The 22,061-nt window shown below is 36.6% G+C and overlaps 1 protein-coding gene across 4 annotated transcripts in view; it reads left to right on the top strand.

Annotated features, from left to right (window-relative positions):
- The window catches only part of grm2a (glutamate receptor, metabotropic 2a), a 44,535-nt gene extending 22,614 nt beyond the window's left edge, over positions 1-21,921 (top strand). For all 4 annotated transcript variants that reach the window (XM_089134353.1, XM_039689414.2, XM_039689416.2 and 1 more), the window contains 4 exons: positions 12,025-12,862; positions 14,133-15,196; positions 19,850-20,027; positions 20,827-21,921. In XM_089134353.1, the coding sequence (XP_088990479.1) occupies positions 12,025-12,862; positions 14,133-15,196; positions 19,850-20,027; positions 20,827-20,900 (2,154 nt within the window). In that variant the 3' untranslated portion in view covers positions 20,901-21,921. The remainder of the gene's footprint in view (positions 1-12,024; positions 12,863-14,132; positions 15,197-19,849; positions 20,028-20,826) is intronic.
- Positions 21,922-22,061: the final 140 nt, after the last annotated feature.

Below are 22,061 nucleotides of genomic sequence, written 5' to 3'. Positions count from 1 at the left end.
AACTGACTTTAAAGGATACCCTAAAACGTCTGATGTTGACGTATGGTCAAAAGCGTCAGTTAGATGACGTCTTGGGATGAGAACAGGCTGTCAATTTCTTAAATCGTGGCTTTGTTTGTTGAGCTTTCTCTTGTTGAACTTGTTCAGATATCTTTTGTATCCTTCATCAAATTTTGATTGTTTGCATGAAATGTTCTTGGCACTCATTTTAACACAGACCGTTTTTCTTCACCCAATGCTTTTCCTTCAGTTTCAGATAATTGATTTAAACTTTAACAGAATTAGCCCAGCAACCAGAAATGTTCTCTGAATATTTAAAGGATCCAGTTTTTAAAAAAAAAAATGTTTTAATGGTTATGCAAACATTAAGGGAACATTTGGTCCTTTTTGCAAACTTTGGGAATATTACTTTTGAATGCTTTCTGAAACTTCTGAAAAAACAAGGAACATTTAAAAAAAAAAAAAACTTAGGGGAACATCCAACTAAAACATTTGAAGACAAACATTTCCATGAAAGATGTAGCAATGTTTTTAGGAACATTATTAAAGGCTGGATAACTTTAAACAAATATTCTATTAATGTTACTGGAAGAGAGTTTGTTCGTAATTTTAAGAGATCCTTGCCAGAAATTCTGAGAACGTTCCAAAAAATATATATACTTTGTATTTGACTTTGTACTTTGAGATTACTTTTACTTTTCTAAGTGATTAGACTTTTCATTGGGCAGGTTATGTAACAGACAGAATCTTTTAGAATATCATCTCTATGTATGATGGTCTGAAGAAATCACTTGAGCCCAAGTCTCTACTTGGACTCAGCTGGACCAGTATACCTACCAACCACCCAGAAACCCCTAAAAACCACCTAGCAAGGCCATAGCAACTGAAAAACACCTTTTGTGAACACCACAACAAGTAGTTCCCTTTCAAAGGGAGCTCAACAATACGTCGAATGATGCTATAGGCGTTCCCCATAGTGTCATTCGACGTATTGTCTCGTTCCCTGTACTCAGGGAACATAGGTTACAGTTGTAACCTGAGACGTTCCCTTTCGAAGGGAACTCAACAATACGTCGAATGACGCTATGGGGAACGCCTATAGCATCATTCGACGTATTGTCTCGTTCCCTGTTCTCAGGGAACATAGGTTACAGTTGTAACCTGGATCTCTTTGTGTTGATCTCAAGGCTGCGACAGCATTTCCCTGACAGCAGCGGTGAGAAAAGTCTGTTGTTTGAATCCTTAATTAATTTTCTGGCTTTAGCCCTGCTGGACACAACACCTCTGGTGATATATTCAGCTGACGTCACCACCTTCCTGTGATTTAGCTACTTTTTTATTTCCCACCCGAGATTGATACCACTGGACAGAAGGCTTAACTTAGAAGACTCCCACCTTAACTTGGAAAGCTCCCAACTTAGCAACAATTTTCAATGCTCCTGCAAAGCTCTGAATGATACTCTTATAGAAGTTGACTTCCTCTCTGAGAAAATGCTCAGAGCTCCATGTTAATTGTTGATTGCCTGCGTTCTGTAATCGTACTGAGGAACATTTAGCCTCAGGAATAGCTTGTGATTAATTCATACCGGCAACTACAGCTCTATTCTCTAACTCGTTGAGTTCTTAGCTTTCTGTGACTAATAATGAAGCAGTATCCTGCACTAATGCTTACAGACTGACAACAGATAAATCAGCAAAGCAATGAAATCTCTGGAATATAAAAGTCTAATGTAGTTTTTTTTTTTTTTTTAAACCCACAGTATTAAGAAAAAAATGACTTGGGTAATTGAGCGTTTCACAAGTATAGATAGGCAAAGGAAGATGAAAGTCAATTGACTGTGATGTTCACCATTCTTAATGACAATTAGATTTACTGTAAGGACCCTCTCTGTCCCATTATCTCTGTCTGCATGACAGAGATTGTTTATTGGCACCATAATGAGCAGCAGTTTATCTCTTTAAATGCTTCAACACATCTGTCTGGGAGATTTTATACATTAATCTTTTTTTTTTGGTTTCCCTTTTTTTGTTTTTGTTTTTTGTTTGTTTAAAGACCCATATAAAATGGATGAATGAACAACTTTAATTAAGTATAATTTTACACAATTATTTTAGCATCTTGTTTTAAACAAAATTATGTTTTTTTTGTGTGTGTGGGAATGCCTAAAATTATCAAAAAAGTTTGAGACCTATACGGAAGCTTGTTTGTGCCACGGAACGAAAAATGGTACTGTAGGTAATGGTGAGGTAATTGACTTTTTTATTTCTCAGTTATTACTTTTTTCCTCAAAATCGCAGTTCAGACATTATAACTTGCAGTTGTGAGTTAATATCACACAATTCTGAGAAAAAAAGTCAGAATTGCAGGATATAAACTTTTTTACAACAAATTTCAAGTTGATATCTTACAATTCTGATTTAATTCACAAAATTTTGAGTTTTGATAAAGACATAAAGATAAAGAAATATAAACTTGGAGTGAGAAATTAAGTCAGAAACTTGGAATTACAAGAAGAAATTTAAAATTGCAAGATAAAAATTACTTTTTAATTTTTTATTTAATTTTTTTTTTTAAGAAACAAGAAGCAAACTTCCATGGGGGACAGTAGGATCTTGACAGTGGGATTATTCAATTCATCAAAGAATCCAGAAAAAAATATCAACTGTTTTTAACATTTTAATAATGTGAAATGTTTCTTGAGCAGCAAATCAGCATATCAGAATGATTTCTGAATAATAACGAGACACTGAAGAGTAATGATGCTGAAAATTCAGCTTTGCCAAAATATTTTTGTGTGTACACTTGATGTGCTGCTCACTGCGAACCTCAGATCAGAATGAGATTTGAACTGCTTGTTCGTCACACAGGCTGCATTAAATCAGTTCACATGTAGACTATTTTAATCATTAATCTGTAACTCATACTCAAGGTTTGTTGAGATTGTCAGAGTGAGCGCTAGGATGGTGGCTAGTGACTTTGACGCCACCTAAAGGGCACATGAAAGTAAAGACCCCTGTTAGAAGAGAGCAAGCAAGCGTGCAGCAAGAGAGTATTCTGTCAGGCTGGGGTGAAGGATCAGAGTTACATTAGAGAGATCCTCTCCTCTCTAACCGGGTCACACTTCCACCTGACCAAACATATTCACAGCTGTTGCCTGGCAACCGAACTCTTCAAAATCCCGAATGAGGAATCCACCTCCTCTGATGTAGAGGCAAAAAAGCCGCACAAAAGATGTCCCTGCAGCGTTTGTTCATCATTCATATCATCCTCCGTGTCACTAATATTCGCGTTGTTAGTGCCGATGCTGTCATTCTTTATCATCATTGTCAGCAGCATTATCAAAAATATTATTTTTTGTCATCATTATCACCGTATTTATCATAATCCTTACATTGCATTCCTCACAGGCAGCTCTGCATGTATAAATTGTTTTATTTTTCAACGTGTTTTTATTTATTGAGCATGAATGCAGTTTCGGGTTTGGATGTGCGTGTCTTTGTGATGTGTAGTGGGAATGTGTTTTCATGGGAAAGCAGGATGAGACAATCTCTTGGGACAAACTGATGGGTTTTTCATGTTGAAAAAGTCATGACATCTTTATAAAAGCAGAAGAATCATGCCCATTCAAATTGAAGGGGCACATAAGTAGAGTAGACAATTTTTTGAGAAACTAGCATTAGCAAGCTAGCTTTAAAAGCGTAAGATCCCGCCCTCCCTTCAGCACGTCTCCAAAACCACTCCTTCAAAACTCATGAACACGTACAGCAGAGAGCAAACTAAACAGTCAAGAGAGACGTTGTTAAACCACCTCATGTCATAAAGTACATGACATTACAATGATAATGAACACAAACAAGTTAAATAGCACTGACCTGTACCACCTGACTGCTGCAGATTCCTTTCACCGTTGATTTGTTGCCATTGAAACGCCTGAATTTGAGTAATGAACCGCTCCAAAAATAACATAACAGGTTTCCATCTCTTCCAACTTATGGTGTGTGAATGCAGCTTAAGCTTGTTGTTTTGGTTCAGGAGGAATAGCATTTTTCACAATACATATGAATTCAGGCTGATTGGGACACTTTTTCCAAATCATCTCAATGGCAACAAGTGTCCCAATTACCCTGAATTCACTTTAAAGTTCCAAAGCAATTTTACAGTAAATAAATAAGAATGTATTTATTTTTTGTCAGCAGACCACCCAGAGTTATTTCTTAATTTCTGAATTTGTATCTCTCCCAATCTGTCTCAGAGCTGCAAGAGTTTCTTCAAAACCGTGATTCAATTTTTCCCTCTGCTCTGTTTATACATATTTCATAGTAACACTTTCTGTACTTGGGAACAAATTGTCAGAGTCAGTGCTGTGCTGTTCGCTATAGCTTTATAAAGAGGAATGTGTGAAAGTACAAGCACAATGTGTGACATTACATGAGTTAAAAGAGCATCAGTGAGTGGGAGAATAGATGGATAGTCTATGCAAAAACGAATAGATGGACGGTCGGATCAATTCATTCTTAAGCCATAAACAGACGGGTCCTGGATGTGCGTATACACATTCTATTTCTCTTCTCGCTCTACTTCTCGTTTTTGAAACCCTTCTAGATATAATACAGGGTGCGTGTCTCTCTCTGCTCTGATGCTTATGTTTCCTGCATTATAAAGGAACCCAAAAACATGGATTTCAGTAAAGAGACCGCGAGTCATTGGACCAAGGAAATAGTGCAATGTTATCTCCAGCTCAGCTTGGATCTAGTGTGAACAGAAGCTCCAGTAGCTACAACGTAATCTCTCCCTCCTTTTATCTTTCTTTCAGTCACGATTTTCTGTTTTGCCTCTGGATCGTTCCTCTTCTAAAATCTCAATATGAAGGCAGTCCGGAGGGTATATTGATAGAGTGGCTGACAGCAGGCCAGTGTTAAGCAGCTGTGTAAATGAATTAGACATGAGCACGTTGTCAGACCGAAACATGTCTTTATGGGAAAGATTTCATTTGCTCATCAGTAAATGCAAGATGTACACTCACCTTAAGGATTATTAGGAACACCATAGTAATACTGTGTTTGACCCCCTTTCGCCTTTAGAACTGCCTTAATTCTATGTGGCATCTATTCAACAAGGTGCTGAAAGCATTCTTTTGAAATGTTGGCCCATATTGGTAGGATAGCATCTTGCAGTTGATGGAGATTTGTGGGATGCCACATCCCACCACATCCCAAAGATGCTCTATTTGGTTGAGATCTGGTGACTGTGGGGGCCATTTTAGTACAGTGAACTCATTGTCATGTTCAAGAAACCAATTTGAAATGTTTCAAGCTTTGCGACATGGTGTATTATCCTGCTGGAATTAGCCATTAGAGGACGGGTACATGGTGGCCATAAAGGTATGGACATGGTCAGATGTCCAATTAGCACTAAGGGGCCTAAAGTGTGCCAAGAAAACATCCCCCACAAACCATTACACCACCAACACCAGCCTGCACAGTGGTAACAAGGCATGATGGATCCATATTCTCATTCTGTTTACGCCAAATTCTGACTCTACCATCTGAATATCTCAACAGAAATCGAGGCTCATCAAACCAGGCAACTTTTTTCCAGTCTTCAGCTGTCCAATTTTGGGTGAGCTCTTGCAAATTGTAGCCTCTTTTTCCTTGTAGTGGAGATAAGTGGTACCCGGTGGGGTCTTCTGCTGTTTTAGCCAATCCGCCTCAAGGTTGTGTGTGTTGTGGCTTCACAAATGCTTTGCTGCATACCTTGGTTGTAACGAGTGGTTATTTCAGGCAAAGTTGCTCTTCTATCAGATTGAATCAGTTGGCCCATTCTCCTCTGACCTCTAGCATCAACAAGGCATTTTCGCCCACAGGACTGCCTCATACCGGATGTTTTTCCCTTTTCACACCATTCTTTGTAAACCCTAGATATGGTTGTGCGTGAAAATCCCAGTAACTGAGCAAATTGTGAAATAGATTCTGGCACCAACAACCATGCCACGCTCAAAATTGCTTAAATTGCCTTTCTTTCCCATTCTGACATTCAGTTTGGAGTTCAGGAGATTGTCTTGACCAGACAATCTGACTCAAAAAACAGGCAGGGAAAACGCACGCAGGAAAACAGATACTGTAGCTGCAAACACACCTTAACACTAACATAGACAGGACCATGAACTGAACAGAACTCAGGGATTAAATACACTGAGACCAATGAGTTAATTCATGATAGGCAACAGCTGAATGGGATAACTAATCAATCACATGGAAAACTTGTTCAAAATGAAACAGGGAAAAGATAGAATACGTGTTACAATAATAAAATGATTTCACATTTATTTTGCAGTTGTTAAAAAAAATGATATTGTGATATAATTAAATAATTCGATTTTCATCTGAAAGGTAAAATATGTAAGATTTTTGCAGTAAAATATCCAAAAACCACTAGGCCAGTGTTATATATTTTGTTTCGTTGATTACTTACAATATCCCCAATGTTTCCAACCATTTGTAAATCATGAGAAAATTGCGATTTTAACCAAAGAAAACGGGATGTTTCTGCCACAGTAAACATGGCGACAGATGTGGACAACTGGTTTATGCTAGTCTCACTAACCTCACTGCTAGTCTCATACAGACAACAACAACAACCTAACTAACAGCATTTAACTCACTCAAATGCTGTTTAGTGTGATAGTGTAATTGTTAGAGCAAGTGAAACAGTGACTTTATGCACAGCTGCACTACTTTCTGAACTTAAGCCAGCTCCCTTGTTTCCTGTCTGCCATTATTGGCCAAGCTTGATTCAGGTGTGTCTGATTATTGTTGCCGTGACTACTGAGGTCAGGCACACCTGAACTAATCAATTTGGCCAATAATGGCAGACAGGAAACAAGGGAGCTGGCTTAAGTTCAGAAAGTAGTGCAGCTGTGCATATTCAGCACCTAAGTGTAGTTCGGTAGAATCCTACATATTGCACCTTTAAATAATTTAGTTCAATATTTTTCCAATATATTGAGGCATATAGAGACATGAAAATGTGAACAACTGGATGTGTTAAATAACAAACATACAATATGTCCACTTCTTCCGTCAAACACAAATCATGCTGTTCAAAGCCATTCTAGAATAATTAATCCACTTTACTCTTCTGTCTGCAAATCCATGTGGATGGTGATTTTCTTAATTAAATCCTAGGCTGTGTCTCGAAGGCAGACTCTCTGCATCATGACATTATGAAAAAGGGCATTAGCTCCATATCTAATGTGTTTAAGTCACACAAAGCCATTTGGTATAATAGAGAAGCGACCCATGGATAATCAGCGCTAATCAATTGGATTGAAATGCTCCTCAAAATATGATTGAAATTCCTGTTGAGAACATTAAGCTGGTACTATAACTGTGACCAATTTGAATTTTGAAACCTTTGATGATCTTTTAGTGTCTGTGCACTGCCATCTGTTTTTTAATATTTCATCTCATTCATTTATTAAAGGTACTTGCTAACACAAGCAATATTGCTATTGACATACTTTAAGTTACCCTTTTAGTATAAAGCAGTGTTTAACTCGTCCCACATCATTTGTGCTCTGGACATTAATGATTTTCCATGCTATCCCATACATTTTTTGTTTAAACACGGTCCTTTATCCTTTAAATAGTTTGTACTGTAACTTCTTTGTATGCTGGATCCTTGCTATTTATCAGGTTGTACTGTATGCTAAAAGACTGGCTTGGTGAAAATCATCTTATTGTGTTTGGCAGCTTTTAGAATGTCATCAGGCAGAAGCAACAATCCTGAACTGTAATAAATAAATATATGAGCACCTGCATGCACTTCAGACTGATGGCAGCGATTGTACAACGCTGGCTAATTAATACAAGACTGCTATTAAATCTAATTTAGAAGCAAATTAGAAAATGAACTATAATTAAGAGGTGATTTGCATGACTATAATTTAGATAATTACTGATAGTCTCTGGGTATATTTCTGCAACACCGATGAAGTTATATCTACTTTTATACATGTTATATTGCTTAATTTTAACCATTAATAATATTAAAGCTCCAGTCCGTACACAGGCTTAGGGTGTTCCCGCTGTGTAAAACAACTTCGCTTGTCGCACAAATTCCTATATATGGATTCACTTTACCCAGAAAAAAATTGGAAAATGATGGAGGAAGTTTCTATTTGTTATACGGTGTATATAGGGGAGACAGGAGCTATTGCAAGATCAATATTGCAAAAAAAGTTTTTTTTTTGTCTTTTTTGATTTTTTAAAATATAGAAAAATCCTTAAGAATTTTTCTTGAGTGGCGACTCTGCGTAACATATCAAGTCTTATAATCGTATTACATTTTTCAAGAAGTCTAAAAAATAAAGTTATTTGAAGCAATTTGAAACAAGCCGATCCACTTTACCATGTTGATAAGAGCATTAAAATGAGAAAAAAATAATGGGACAAAAAGAAATCAAGAGACATTTAGAATAGATAAAAATGTGCAATTAATTGCGATTAATCGCGAGTTAACTACGACATTAATGCGATAAATCAATACTGCCAAACGATTAAAATATTTAATTGCGATTAATCGCATTAATGTCATAGTTAACTCGCGAGTTAACTCCACTGTTGTCAGAACAAAAGTGGATGTTACTTACTTGTTCAGATGACTTTTTACGGTAAAAACTCTTATGTTGGTCATATTTCCAAAAAGTATAATCTATGATTGCGAATGCCAGCATCCACACCGGCGCAGTGACTGACAGCCTCACATTCTCCTCAAAACATCGGATTCATCTGCACTGTTCCATGCAACCCGGTCTCATCCCAAGACGTCATATAACTGACGTTTTGGGACGTCTTTTGACCATACGTCAATATTCGCCTTTTTAGGGCCCCCTTAAACGTCGGTAGATGAGGTTATGGGATCCTAACTCTACCCCAGACCTAAACTTAACCCTAAACCTAACCCGTCACCTAACTGACGTTAAAGGTAAAGCGTCAGTTGTATGACGGCCCGGGATCGCCATCTACCAACGTTTAAGGGGGCCCTAAAAAGGCGGATATTGACGTACGGTCAAAAAAACGTCCCAAGACGTCAGTTATATGACTTTTTGGGATGAGACTGTGTTATTCCATGCCGAGGCACAACTCACGTAAAGTTGAAATTTGCACGAATAAATGCAATTGCAGATTTTGAACAGAGATGGCGACAAAGAGGAAAATTGTAGACTGCAGCTTTAAATAAATATGTTGCTTGTGTTTTTTCCTCAAATCCTGCAATTTGGCCTCAAAGTATAGGTGTGTCAATCTAGAGGATATGAGGGAAAACCTGGCAGCTGTCGTCTGATATGCACAGATAGTCTCGACTTGACAAAGAAGGAGGGTTTTAGTTTAAGTTAATGTTATATGACATTGAATCGTAAGAGAGGCTGATCTCAAAGTGAGGTAGGAAACCTCTGGGGAATCAAAGTAACAACATTAACCTCTGCTTCTCAAAGGCACCATTTCGTATTCAACCTAACTTGTTTCTATAGCAACAGATATGAAAAATGTATGCTGAACTTTTCATATTGCGTCTCTCTGAGAATTGTAAAAAAAAATGCCCCTGGAAATTCCTATATATGAGATGATTGAATCTATATGTCATTATGCTATGCATTACAGAGAGTGAGAGTTTTATGAAGGTTATGGCTAATATATGTATAACATAATTCTGGTGTCACCTATTAACATTAATACACATCTTATCTAATGTTAATTCAATTTAATTATCACAAAAATGTTGTTTTTATTTTAGTCATGACGTGCTTTTCGGGTAAAACATTTTAGATGGATGTTAATCTAATGTTTTTTTTATTTAAATATTACAACTTGTTTCAGAATGTTCAGATTCAAAATTAATGTTAAAAAGATAAAAAATGAATGTTTGCATAACCAGGATTTTTTTTTTTTTTTTTTGTGATTTATTAAAGGTCAGTTTTAATGTTCAGAGAACATTCCGAAATTACATTTTCATAACTTAATGGGTATGTTAGCTAAATGTTCATAGAGCATATTTTTATTAGTTGGGAATGGACTATATTTAATTTGTCCTTACAATACACAGTCCATGAAAGATATAAAAATGAATTAAAATCATTTCAAATCAATATATAATGACCACATTTTAATTTATTAGGCGAGCAGTCATTTAAATTTAAGCACTTGATCACCCTGTTGTGATTTATATTGCGCTAATGACCAGCTGAGCTGACCCCAGCAGTACCACATAGTCAAAAGTGACATTAATATTGACAGAAAACAGACTGCCATGCATTAGTAACCACAGAATGACATGAAAATTGCTCTTGTGCGTTCTTGAGGTACAGCACTTACAATAAGTAGGGCAGTGTGCAATGGAAATATTACTGACATCATAGCAGGCATGTAGTATTTTTTCTTAGGTAGTAAGTGGCCGTTTAAGTGAAAGTACATGAGGAAAGGCAGTTACATTAATAATTTATTGCCTTTTGTTTGAAGGAGAAAGCTAGTCTTGAGTCTGGAGGATGTGAAGAGCTGGTTGTGGCCTTGGTGCTTAATATCTTTATTCCAACAAAACAGTGGTCAGTAATTGCTTCATTTTACTGTTCACATATTTAGTTTGTGATTCTACTTATAATGATATTTAGTAAGGGATTTGTTAGGGATACATTAGTCCCGGTCTAGACATCACTCCCACGGACCGCTGGATGAATGTCTGATGTATATGGCACACAAATTGGAAACACTTCAGGAGATTCAAAGTCGTCATCTTGAATTCAGGATTTCAAGGAGACGAGTGAGTCGCGTTTTTAAACGGACCGCCTGGAAACAACAGTTGTGTTTACAACTGTGACAATGAGCGCTTATCAGGATAAACTAAATGCTGGTCAGATGACAATTGCATGTAATGTAATATTGACTTACAATACAGAGAAATCCTGAAGAGATTTCTTATTCACTGCTGCCATCTTCATGCTGACTTTCCCTTAAGAACCGCCTGGGTCAAAGACAGTCAGGCTCTATTGTATATAATATATTTATTGTAAAAAAATAAATAAATATATTCTTGCATGAATTGCCACTGACGATGCTGCAAGTTTCCTTTCTTTGGGATGATATTATTTTATTGTGAAAATGGAAATGTGAAGTGTTGCTAATAGGGTTCTCAGAGAAGAGACAAGTGACAAGGGTGAGACACTTCATGCTAAGTGTGGTTATAACTGTGTGGTTATATCTGTCATAATTTGTGTTTTCAGAGGAATTACTTTCTCATAGACATAAGGGACAGACCTAACTACAGTTTTTTTTTTATCTGTCATTTTCAATGTTTTCTGTAAATGCAGATGAATGTACATAAATTATTTTTGTGTATACACATATGGCAAACACAGTAACTGTGACAACACTGAAAGATAAAAATGGTTTATCTCTGAATTACGTTAATTTGAATCAGTTTAGTCATAAGTACAGTAAGTATTATAAATGTGTGTATTCAATATTGATCAAAACTGTAATATTGTGAAACATTATTTCAATTTAAAATAACATTTTAAAATGTACTGTATTTTATTCTTGTGATGGCAAAGATTAATTTTTAGCAGCCATTACTCCAGTCTTCAGTCAGTGTCATATGATCCTTCAGACATTTTTCTACAGTAGTATGCTCATATGTTGCTCAAGAAGCATTTCTCATGATCTATATTGAAAACAGTTGTGTGGCTTAAAATTTCTGTTGAAACCATGATGCACTTTTTCAGGATCATTTGATGAATATGACGTTCAAAAGAACAGCATTTATTTGAAATTCAAATCTTAACTCTGAGTCAAAACTGTGCTGACCATGAAAACCCACAGGGTTGCATGCAGGCTCTAAAAAAACTTCATTTTGATCACGCCGTTTATGAGAATTATACTGACAGCCAACACTCATGAATCACAGTGAAATAGTGTGGCCATTTACACACTTCAGTAGTTTTTCATCACCGTTTTTCATTTGTCCTTTTGCAGGTGGCCAATCTCCTGCGTCTTTTCCAGATTCCTCAGATCAGTTATGCCTCCACCAGTGCGAAACTGAGTGACAAATCCCGTTATGATTACTTTGCCCGGACTGTACCCCCAGACTTCTACCAAGCCAAAGCCATTGCTGAGATCCTACGCTATTTCAACTGGACGTACGTCTCCACCGTTGCCTCAGAGGGCGATTACGGCGAGACGGGTATCGACGCCTTTCAGCAAGAGGCCCGGGCTTTGCAAATCTGCATCGCCACGTCTGCCAAGGTCAGTCGCTCCATGGACCGATTCAGTTACGATGGAGTAATCAGGTCTCTGCTGCAGAAGTCCAACGCTAAAGTGGTGATCCTCTTCACCAGAAGTGAAGACGCAAGAGAGCTCTTGGTTGCAGCGAAGCGCATGAACGTCTCCTTCATCTGGGTGGCCAGCGATGGCTGGGGGGCGCAGGAGAGTGTGGTGAGAGGGAGCGAGAATGTAGCGGATGGAGCTTTCACCATTGAGTTGGCGTCCTATCCGATCCCTGAATTCGCGACGTACTTCACAAACCTCAATCCTTACAACAACACACGTAACCCCTGGTTCAGAGAGTTCTGGGAAAACCGCTTTCAGTGTAGCCTGCACGACATTAATTGCGGGAAATATTCTCTCCGGGACGGCAAATTCGAGCAGGAGTCCAAGATCATGTTTGTGGTCAATGCTGTCTACGCTATGGCCCATGCCCTTCACAACATGAGACAAGCACTGTGCTCAAATACCACCAAACTCTGCAGTGCCATGAAACCAGTGAACGGAAAAAAGCTGTACAAGGACTACATCCTGAAGATCAATTTTGACTGTGAGTTTTAGATTATTCATTTATGTTCACTTTATATTCAGAGGTAGTTCAGCCAAAAATTGAACCCTGTTATTAACTCACCTTCGTGTCATTTCAATTCAATAGGATTTTTTCTTCTATGAAAACAAAAGCAGAAAAGACTAAACAGCACCATAAAACTATAATAAGGATGGTCCATGTGACTTGGTCCTGTATTTCCAATATATTTCAATAGATTTGTGCAAGGAACAGAATAAAATATAATCACCAAGTAAATATTTACCAAAATCTTCAATTATAGTGCTTATACCTTTGTCTTATATCTCTACTGACTGTGATGCGCCAACATTAAATATGACAATTTCCATATATACAGTACATACAGTACACACACACACACATATTATAAAAAAATTGTAAATAAAAAAAATCTAAACAATATATAAGTCCAACAATTTCAACATCCTTTTTAGTTGATTTAGCTATTATTATATTTATGGATGACCATATGCAGTTTTTAATCATTTTGAATCCTGGGATCTAGCTTATTTTCATTTTATCACTATAGCATGCAAGGAATAAAGTTAAAACATTGCACTTATCTAGTAGTTTAAATCTCAACACAAACACTATTTTTTTATCAGTATATCTTAATAAATGTATGTCTGCTCTTTGTTTAGTAAAAGAAATCAATTTGAAAGATAAATGGATCTAGGAAGTTTCCCTCAGGGGAAAACTGCTGCTGTAAAATAGATTACACGAATGCATGAATCCAACACATGACCTGTGCACAGTGTGTTTTATTACAAACAAGTGTTTTATTACATGCATTAGCCTCATTAACCCCTTGCTAACTTCCAAATGATTGAAACAAGTACAAGCAGGGATGTATTAAATGTCTGTGCCGAGTGGTCAATTGCTTGTATTAGGGAACTGATGGCAGTCTGTCGAGTTCCTATAGCTATTCTTCATCTATTTCTTTGTTATGTTTCATTTTTATGTTCTTCCAAGAATGACAAATTACATCATAGAAACCAGGCGATGTATCAACCGCCTGACTTCCATTATGTAAATGAACCATTCGCACCTGAGTCCACTGCATCTAAAACCTAATGTAAAATAGTGAGGGCAGAATGCTGAAGAAAGTAGGGTGGACTCACAAAAGACGGCCTTTCTGGGTTGGACATGTTCTGCTCACAAAGAAAAACACTTTGCTGCTGTAAAATATCTTTTTATCTGTTGCCAAGAATGTAAATAAATTATGTTTATCATTTGCCCTTTGTGTCCGCAGCTCCATTTCGCCCCGCAGATACAGAAAACAACGTTCACTTTGATGCTTATGGAGACAGTCTGGGCCGCTACAACATCTTCCATTATCACAAAGAGAATGATGGCTATGTCTATAGGAAAGTGGGATATTGGGCTCGGGATTTAAGTCTGAACACAAGCTTGATTCCTTGGGAAAGCCAAGTGGTGCCCACATCCCAATGCAGCGACCCATGTAGGAAAAACGAAATAAAGAGCATGCAGCCCGGTGACGTTTGCTGTTGGATTTGCATTCCCTGCCAGCCCTACCAGTACCTCCAGGACGAATTCACCTGTGCGGATTGTGGCTTCGGACTATGGCCTCTGGACAATCTCACGGGCTGCTACAACTTACCAGAAGAGTACATTCATTGGGAGGACGCTTGGGCTATTGGGCCGGTCACCATCTCTTGCCTTGGCATGCTCTGCACGCTCTTTGTCATCGGCCTCTTCATAAAGAACAATGAGACCCCGGTGGTGAAAGCAAGCGGACGCGAACTTTCCTATATTCTTCTGTTAGGTGTCCTCCTTTGCTATTGCATGACCTTCATCTACATCAGCAAACCCTCTGCCGTAGTGTGCACGTTACGGCGGCTCGGCCTGGGCACTTCCTTCGCCGTTTGCTACTCGGCGTTGCTGACCAAGACCAACCGCATCGCTCGGATTTTCAACGGCGTCAAGGATGGAGCTCAAAGGCCGAGGTTCATCAGTCCAGCTTCACAGGTGGCCATCTGTGCTGGTCTGATTTCTTGTCAGCTCCTGGTGGTTGTGGTCTGGCTTCTGGTTGAGGCTCCAGGGGTGAGAAAGGAGGTCAGTCCTGAAAGAAGAGACGTGGTGACATTGAAGTGCAACAGCAAGGATTCTAGCATGCTGATGTCTTTAACCTACAACTGTGTCCTCATCATCCTCTGTACATTTTACGCCTTTAAGACTCGAAAGTGCCCAGAGAACTTCAATGAAGCCAAGTTCATCGGCTTCACCATGTACACCACGTGCATAATCTGGCTGGCTTTCCAGCCGATCTTCTATGTTACTGCCAGTGACTATAGGGTAAGTGAATATGAGCTGTACAATGCATGGTTGTGACAATACCTAACTAATGGCATTTAATAGCTTGTCAGCTTGTTAATAGCCTCTAAATAAGATTTACGCTCGAGTCAAATTGAAATGACTTTTGCAACCCATTTGACTTCCATAATGTGATGTTGTATATCTGAGTGCAACAGGATATTCAGCAGGATGAAAATATGTAAAAGATGAAGGAATTTCATTGAGTTACTAGATTGTAAAAAGTATTGTAGAACAGAACAGAGCCAGGTGGTTTATAGGAGAAGCATTGAAACTTAGAGGGATTTGTGGCGTCTGGCCAAAACAAAAAGTCACTTCAGAGATAGAGCTTATATTATATTATATTATATTATATTATATTATATTATATTATATTATATTATATTATATTATATTATATTATATTATATTATATTATATTATATTATATTATATTATATTACAACGCATTCTCACTCCAAGGCGTCACCTTTGACCATGCTTCAATATTTGACGTTTTAGGCGCCCTTTAGAGTCACTTACATGACGCGATCTTAGGGCATCATCTAACTGACGCTAAAGGGCGCCTAAAGCGCCAGATATTGAAGCATGTCCAAATGCTTCCCAAGGCGTCAGTTAAGTAACGCCTTGGGGGTGAGAATGGGCTGTATATTATATTATATTATATTATATTATATTATATTATATTATATTATATTATATTATATTATATTATATTATATTATATTATATTATATTATATTTATAATGTTACAAGAGACATTTATTTGAAAAAAAAATTTTGAGTTATGACAATTTAACCATATATTCAACCAACAAACTTCATTAAGTTAGAGGAACTTAATAATTTGTAACAAAAACACAACATTTTTAAGTTGATTAATCTTATTTATTTCAGTTCAACCCACAACTCATATACGTAGCACATGCTAAATGTAAATGTTATTTAACATGCCAATTTACTTTTTCACTTGCATTAGCACAATCTTTGCATTTTCAAAAGCTATCTGAACATCTTAACAATCTTTTGAATGTGTATATGTTTGTAAAGTGCTCTGATGAATTGTCCACAATCAGGACCAGTAGCAAAAACAAAAATGAATGAATGGACGAATGAACGACCGAACAAACAAATGAACAAATGAATGAATTATTTTTAGTTGACTTTAAATTATGCAAAATCATTTATTTATTTTTCATTTTTTTAATTGCAAAAACGAGTGGTACAGATATTGTGGTTTACAGATATGTTTTTTTAATCTTTTGTGTGAGGACCACAATATCATTTTACATAGTTTACATAGTATAGTTTCTCTGAACATATCTTTAAATGTAATTTATGCTCAATATAGTTGAGATTTAGCTATGCTATAGTCTTTAAAAGTTCTGACAGATTGTCAATGAATGCCATGCTTGAGTGTTCTGTATAACAATGTGATTTCTTCGAGAAGTAAATCTTGTGCCGGGGGGATATTACCGGCTCTCCTCTGGGAAAAGATATCAGAGGGGCTGTCTCAAATCACACTGCACACACAATGACAGCATGGAATATTTTTTCATCATTTAGATAATGAGCTTCTCTTATAACCCTTAATCACTTTCCGACAGTGACTTTATCCTTTATTTTTAGCATATATACAATTTCCCTGAGAGCGCGAGACTGAGAGTTTGCCTGATTGATTTTTTTTTGTTACCATACCTGCCAATTCAGATGGCAGATAGAAAAATCTCTTTGATCCCCTGTCTTTTGCGCTGATGAAAGGAGAAGCTCACATTTCATGTGGCTCAAAAGCTGTGTAGAACAAAGAAAGTGGGGATCTTTCTTCCTGGTGAATTACTAGCCTATGAAAACATGCTATTCAGTTGGTCTGAGTACATCCTTCAGTCAAGTACCTCAGGACAGATGCCATTAAACACTCTTACATTTGACAACTATTATTTTATTTCTTTCTAAGTTTTAACACTTTGATGCATGATTTATTATATTGAAAGAAAAAACCCTAATGTTTATTTTCAAAAAACAATAATATAATCATTTCCAAAGATTTTAATGCTTATTTATTTATTTATTTATTTATTTCATCACCCATTGGTGATTTGAAAGTAACATCAATTAACATCAAAGAATTAAAGGGTCTCATATTTTTGAATGCTGATTTTTTTTCTTAATTATTATTAATATTAATTATTAATAGTTTTTTTTCCAGACATAGTTTTGAGGTAACATTAAACATCGATTGGTCAAAATTCAATCAAAGAGTTACAGTGCAACAGAAACTTACTTGCTATATATGATTTTTATATGTGTGCATCCAGAATAGTCTGCACAGCACTGCTGGTTAAAACGGCCGTTGTACGTGGCATTTGGATGCTCCAGTGAGCAAAAAAGAGGAAAGAAACATGATCAGGATATGTTATGGCTGTAGGGAGCTTCTGTAAGGGTCAGTTCTACATCATCCATCAAGACTAGACGAAAGGATACAGAAAGCAAAAAGTCAGAAGGCCTCAGGAGAGAGAAGGGAATCTCCTTGAGCTCTGATTGGACAGGATGTCACTCTCTGTTCAGGGTTTCCAGGTTTTATATTCATGTTTGTGTGTGTGTGTGTGTGTGGTGATGTGTTAGAGCATGGGAGAATGATTCCCAGCTGGGGCCTGTGCTCAGAAAGCAAGGTGTGCCTTAGAGGCCGAGACCTCGGCACAATCTCACACACACTCACAGGAAATGCAACAGCCTCATACATCCCGCAGATATCATTTTTAGTTGTATAATTTCTTCTCACCCACCAACTACAGCGTTGATGTGCAGATGATAAAGCACATGCCAGTTAAGATTTATATGATAAATATTTGATCTTCAGAATCAAATATAAACCACAATGCAGAACCAAAATAAATTTGAAGTATAAACTTTCAATTTTCTTTAAGAAATTCATATTTTCATTCAGCAAGGACACATTAAATCAAAAGTTAAAGTAGACATATAATGTTGAACAAGGTTTATATTTCAAATAAACGATGATCTTTCAATTTATCAGAGATTCCTGAATTAAATGTATTACAGGAAACAACATTGATTCCAATAAGAAAAGTTTCTTGAGCAGCAAATCGTCATATAATAATGATTTCTGAAGGATCTTGACTGAAGACGGGGAGTAATGATGCTGAAAATTCAGCTTTGCCAACTAATAATTTACGTTTTTAAATATTTTCATTTAGGGAATGCTATTTTACATTGTAAAAATATTTCACAATATTGTGTTTGTTGAGTTGGATCAAATAAATGAACAGAATGGAATTCTTTCAAAAACATTACAAAAACGTACAGACCCCAAACCTTGTCAACAGTAGTTTATATTAAACTACAGAATACCGTGATTGGTCAAAATGAATTATTCTTGAGCCATGTAATATTTTTTGAGTCTCTTTGAAAACCAGATTTCCATTTGCAGTTTTATCGTCTGAGTGTTTGATTGCGTATGAGTCGTTCCAGTTTTTCACTCTGGAGATTTTGTTAAAGAATAATGATGATCAATTATAGAGGAAAAACAGACTACAGCATACACTATGTCTCATTCAGTGGGATATTCCTACCCTATCTCACGACCAATTCGTACGAATTCGTACGAGTGATTAAAAAGTGGCTAATTCGTACTAATTCGTACGACCTCACTCGTGCGAATTCATACGATTTGTCTAAACCCACGTGACGGTTATGTTTAGGGGCGGGGTCAGGGGTAGGTCATTCGTACGAATTCATACGAATTGGCCAATTCGTAAAATATGTACGATTTAGCAAAAATCGTACTAATTTGTACGACTGAGGTCGTATGAATTGTTACGAATTAGCCACCTCGTAAAATTCGTACGAATTCCCGTGAGATCGGGCTGGATATTCTATATAAAAGTGCATGTTTATGGAGACAAGTGCCAGGCTTGCTGGAAAAGCATACAAAACCTTTCCAGGCAAAGCTCTCTGAACGATGCATTATTTAAAGCATTTTTGGTGTATTCTGACGCATTGCCGCTCTCACACAAACACTTTTAAATCTATTGTACTGAAGAAAGAATGAGGTACTCTTTGTTAATTTGGTATTGAGGAAAAAAACTATAATTCAGTGCTTTTGAACCATGAAGTTTCTCCAATGCTTGACCTTGAGGGGGGTGTTTATATAGCTTTTAGTATTGTGTTGCCCAACTGAAAGAGGATAGCAATGGCATGGCAGTGGATTTGAAACCCAGGGAATGCACATACTGATAAAAATGTCTAGCTTGAATGCTCATCAATTTAGATAAAAGTATCTGCCAAGTAAAATGTACAATGAGACAAAGCAAACATCTTAGAAACGGTTCCTGTTGATTCACCCCCTCTCTCATCAAAATGTTATTTGGCGATGTATGCCTCTAATACCTGTATTAGTATGCATGAGATACACGGCACACACACCTGCTTTGCACATGGATTCATCCTTTTAAGATACATCTTTAGCCACATAGGCTTTGGCAACACTTTTGGAATCGAGTTCAATGGAAAATAAATTCAATCCCATGTTAACATCCCTGCTGAATATGAATAAGCCAGTCAGGTGATATCATGGTGTAAATGTAATCGCTTTTTTCTTGTGTCTACTCTCTCAGGTACAGACCACTACCATGTGCATCTCTGTGAGTCTGAGTGGTTCAGTGGTGCTGGGATGCCTGTTCGCTCCCAAGATCCACATCATCCTCTTCCAGCCCCAGAAGAACGTCAGTACGCTCAGAGTGGCCACCACTCGATTCAGTGTGACCACTGGCCCTGGCTCCAGCTTCTCTCAAGGTACAGTATCATTTATGATCTCTGTCTTGCATCATCGTCAATATAATCAATCAACAGCAGCAGTTGTTTAAATCAAGCTTTTTGATCAATTCGTTTCACCCATATTCGAAAATATGGATTGGCAATGTCATAACTCAGTACTGTAAAATCAAAATATTCAGTACTGTATGATGGTAGAGTAATATTGGAGCAGAACATAAAGTATCATTGGCCCTGTGAGAGCAGATTTGGCTTTATTGGATTACATTGATATTACTGGAGCACTGAAACATCCCTGAGCGCAGGATATAGAGTGCATATGTGAATCCCTAAAAATTCATTTCACCATTTCACCTCAAATCAAGTGACAATAAATAATATTTACCATTATGATGTAATTTTTACTCATAAACTACTCATTCTCAGTGACATTAATAAATATATTTTAAATTGTAAAAATTTAAATTTCTAATTAAAAAAACAAAACAAAAAAAACATTGCATTACAAAAAAAAATATAATATGTTGTAATAAAAATATAAGGAGAATCAACAATGAAATTGCAAAAAAAAATCTATAAATTAGAAATTATAAAATTGGGTGGAAAAAAGTTAATTATGATGAAAATAATGTCAAAATGCAAAACAAAAAGTAAAAAAAAAAATAAAAAAAATATTTATAATTTTTTCCATACAATGTTTTAATAATATATTAAATAAAAATATGGTTTAATGAGATTCACCCATACATTGAATGGCAATGGCGATACACTGTGATTTGCAACTTACGATATCTTTATATTATTAAAAATGTCTTTACAGCCTCGGCCTCCAACGTAGTGCCTACAGTATGTAATGGCAGAGAGGTAGTGGACTCAACAACATCGTCACTCTGAGAAACAGCATTCCTGTTTGTTTGCCAAATGCAGTATACAGATAAATCTTATCTTCACTAGTCATGAAATCAAGTGTTTGCTAATGTTGAGGAGGCTATTCGGAATAAAGAATGCCTGTTATGTTGTTCTCAACTTGATGTGAGTACAATATCCCATTTTGTTTCTCTCTCTCTCTCTCTCTCTCTCTCTCTCTCTCTCTCTCTCTCTCTCTCTCTCTCTCTCTCTCTGACTAGTTAGATGATATCAGTGGGATGCCAGTTTAAACTCTGTATACCTGTTCTTTTTATGGAAACCATAATAAAGTATTGTTTGAGATGGAGTTAAGATATAGTAAATCTGTTTAAAGTATTATATACAAGATGTTTTTAATGTAGATTTATGGTGATTCTGGTTTGTGCTTTCTTGTAATTTATGTAAATAAAATGTGTTTTATATGAATACAAGCTCTCCTGGTCGTTTTAACTTGATAATGTATACATTTGTTCAATTAAGAAAATGACACACATCGACATCGGCTTTAAAAGAATTCAATATGCAATGTTCGTGGTATACAGAAACTTGTACATTGTCCCCATCTAGAGGATGTAGGTGCTCATCACATCAAATTGGTTGAGGTTAAACATTGGGTTTTAATATTAATTTGTCTTTTATGTTAAATGCTAATTTGTTGCACTGTATAAAACAATACCCTGAGTAACCCTTTTAAAATACAGGTGATTTGCAAGTGCAATAAATGATGTTCCTAATGTCATTGCGCATACAGCCATTTAGCAACCATAAATAAATAAATAAACCAGTCGGAAAAATAAAAAGACAAAATGCTGCTATTACTGCACTACAAATGTAATTTACACACATCAGTCTACCGAAGGACCATGTCTCATAGACAAAACATTATATTCTTTATATCCTTATATTTATATCCTTCATCTAATAACAATGTCCACATTTGCAGGCTATCACTGACCCATAATTGATATATTGCACACTCAAGCACTGGTGGTGAAATGACAATATATATATATATATATATACATATATATATATACTGTATTTGTGTGTGTGTCAGTGTGTGATGGTTATATCTGCAGTCATTTTCTGCCTTAGTATTTAAGCATTTATAAACATTAGGCCGACTACATATTATCCATATCCATGTTC

This window comes from Pimephales promelas, chromosome 8 (assembly GCF_988280905.1).
Source record: "Pimephales promelas chromosome 8, fPimPro1.hap1.1, whole genome shotgun sequence".
NCBI classification, from domain to species: Eukaryota; Metazoa; Chordata; class Actinopteri; order Cypriniformes; family Leuciscidae; genus Pimephales; species Pimephales promelas.
This window is presented reverse-complemented; position numbering and strand designations above follow the sequence as displayed.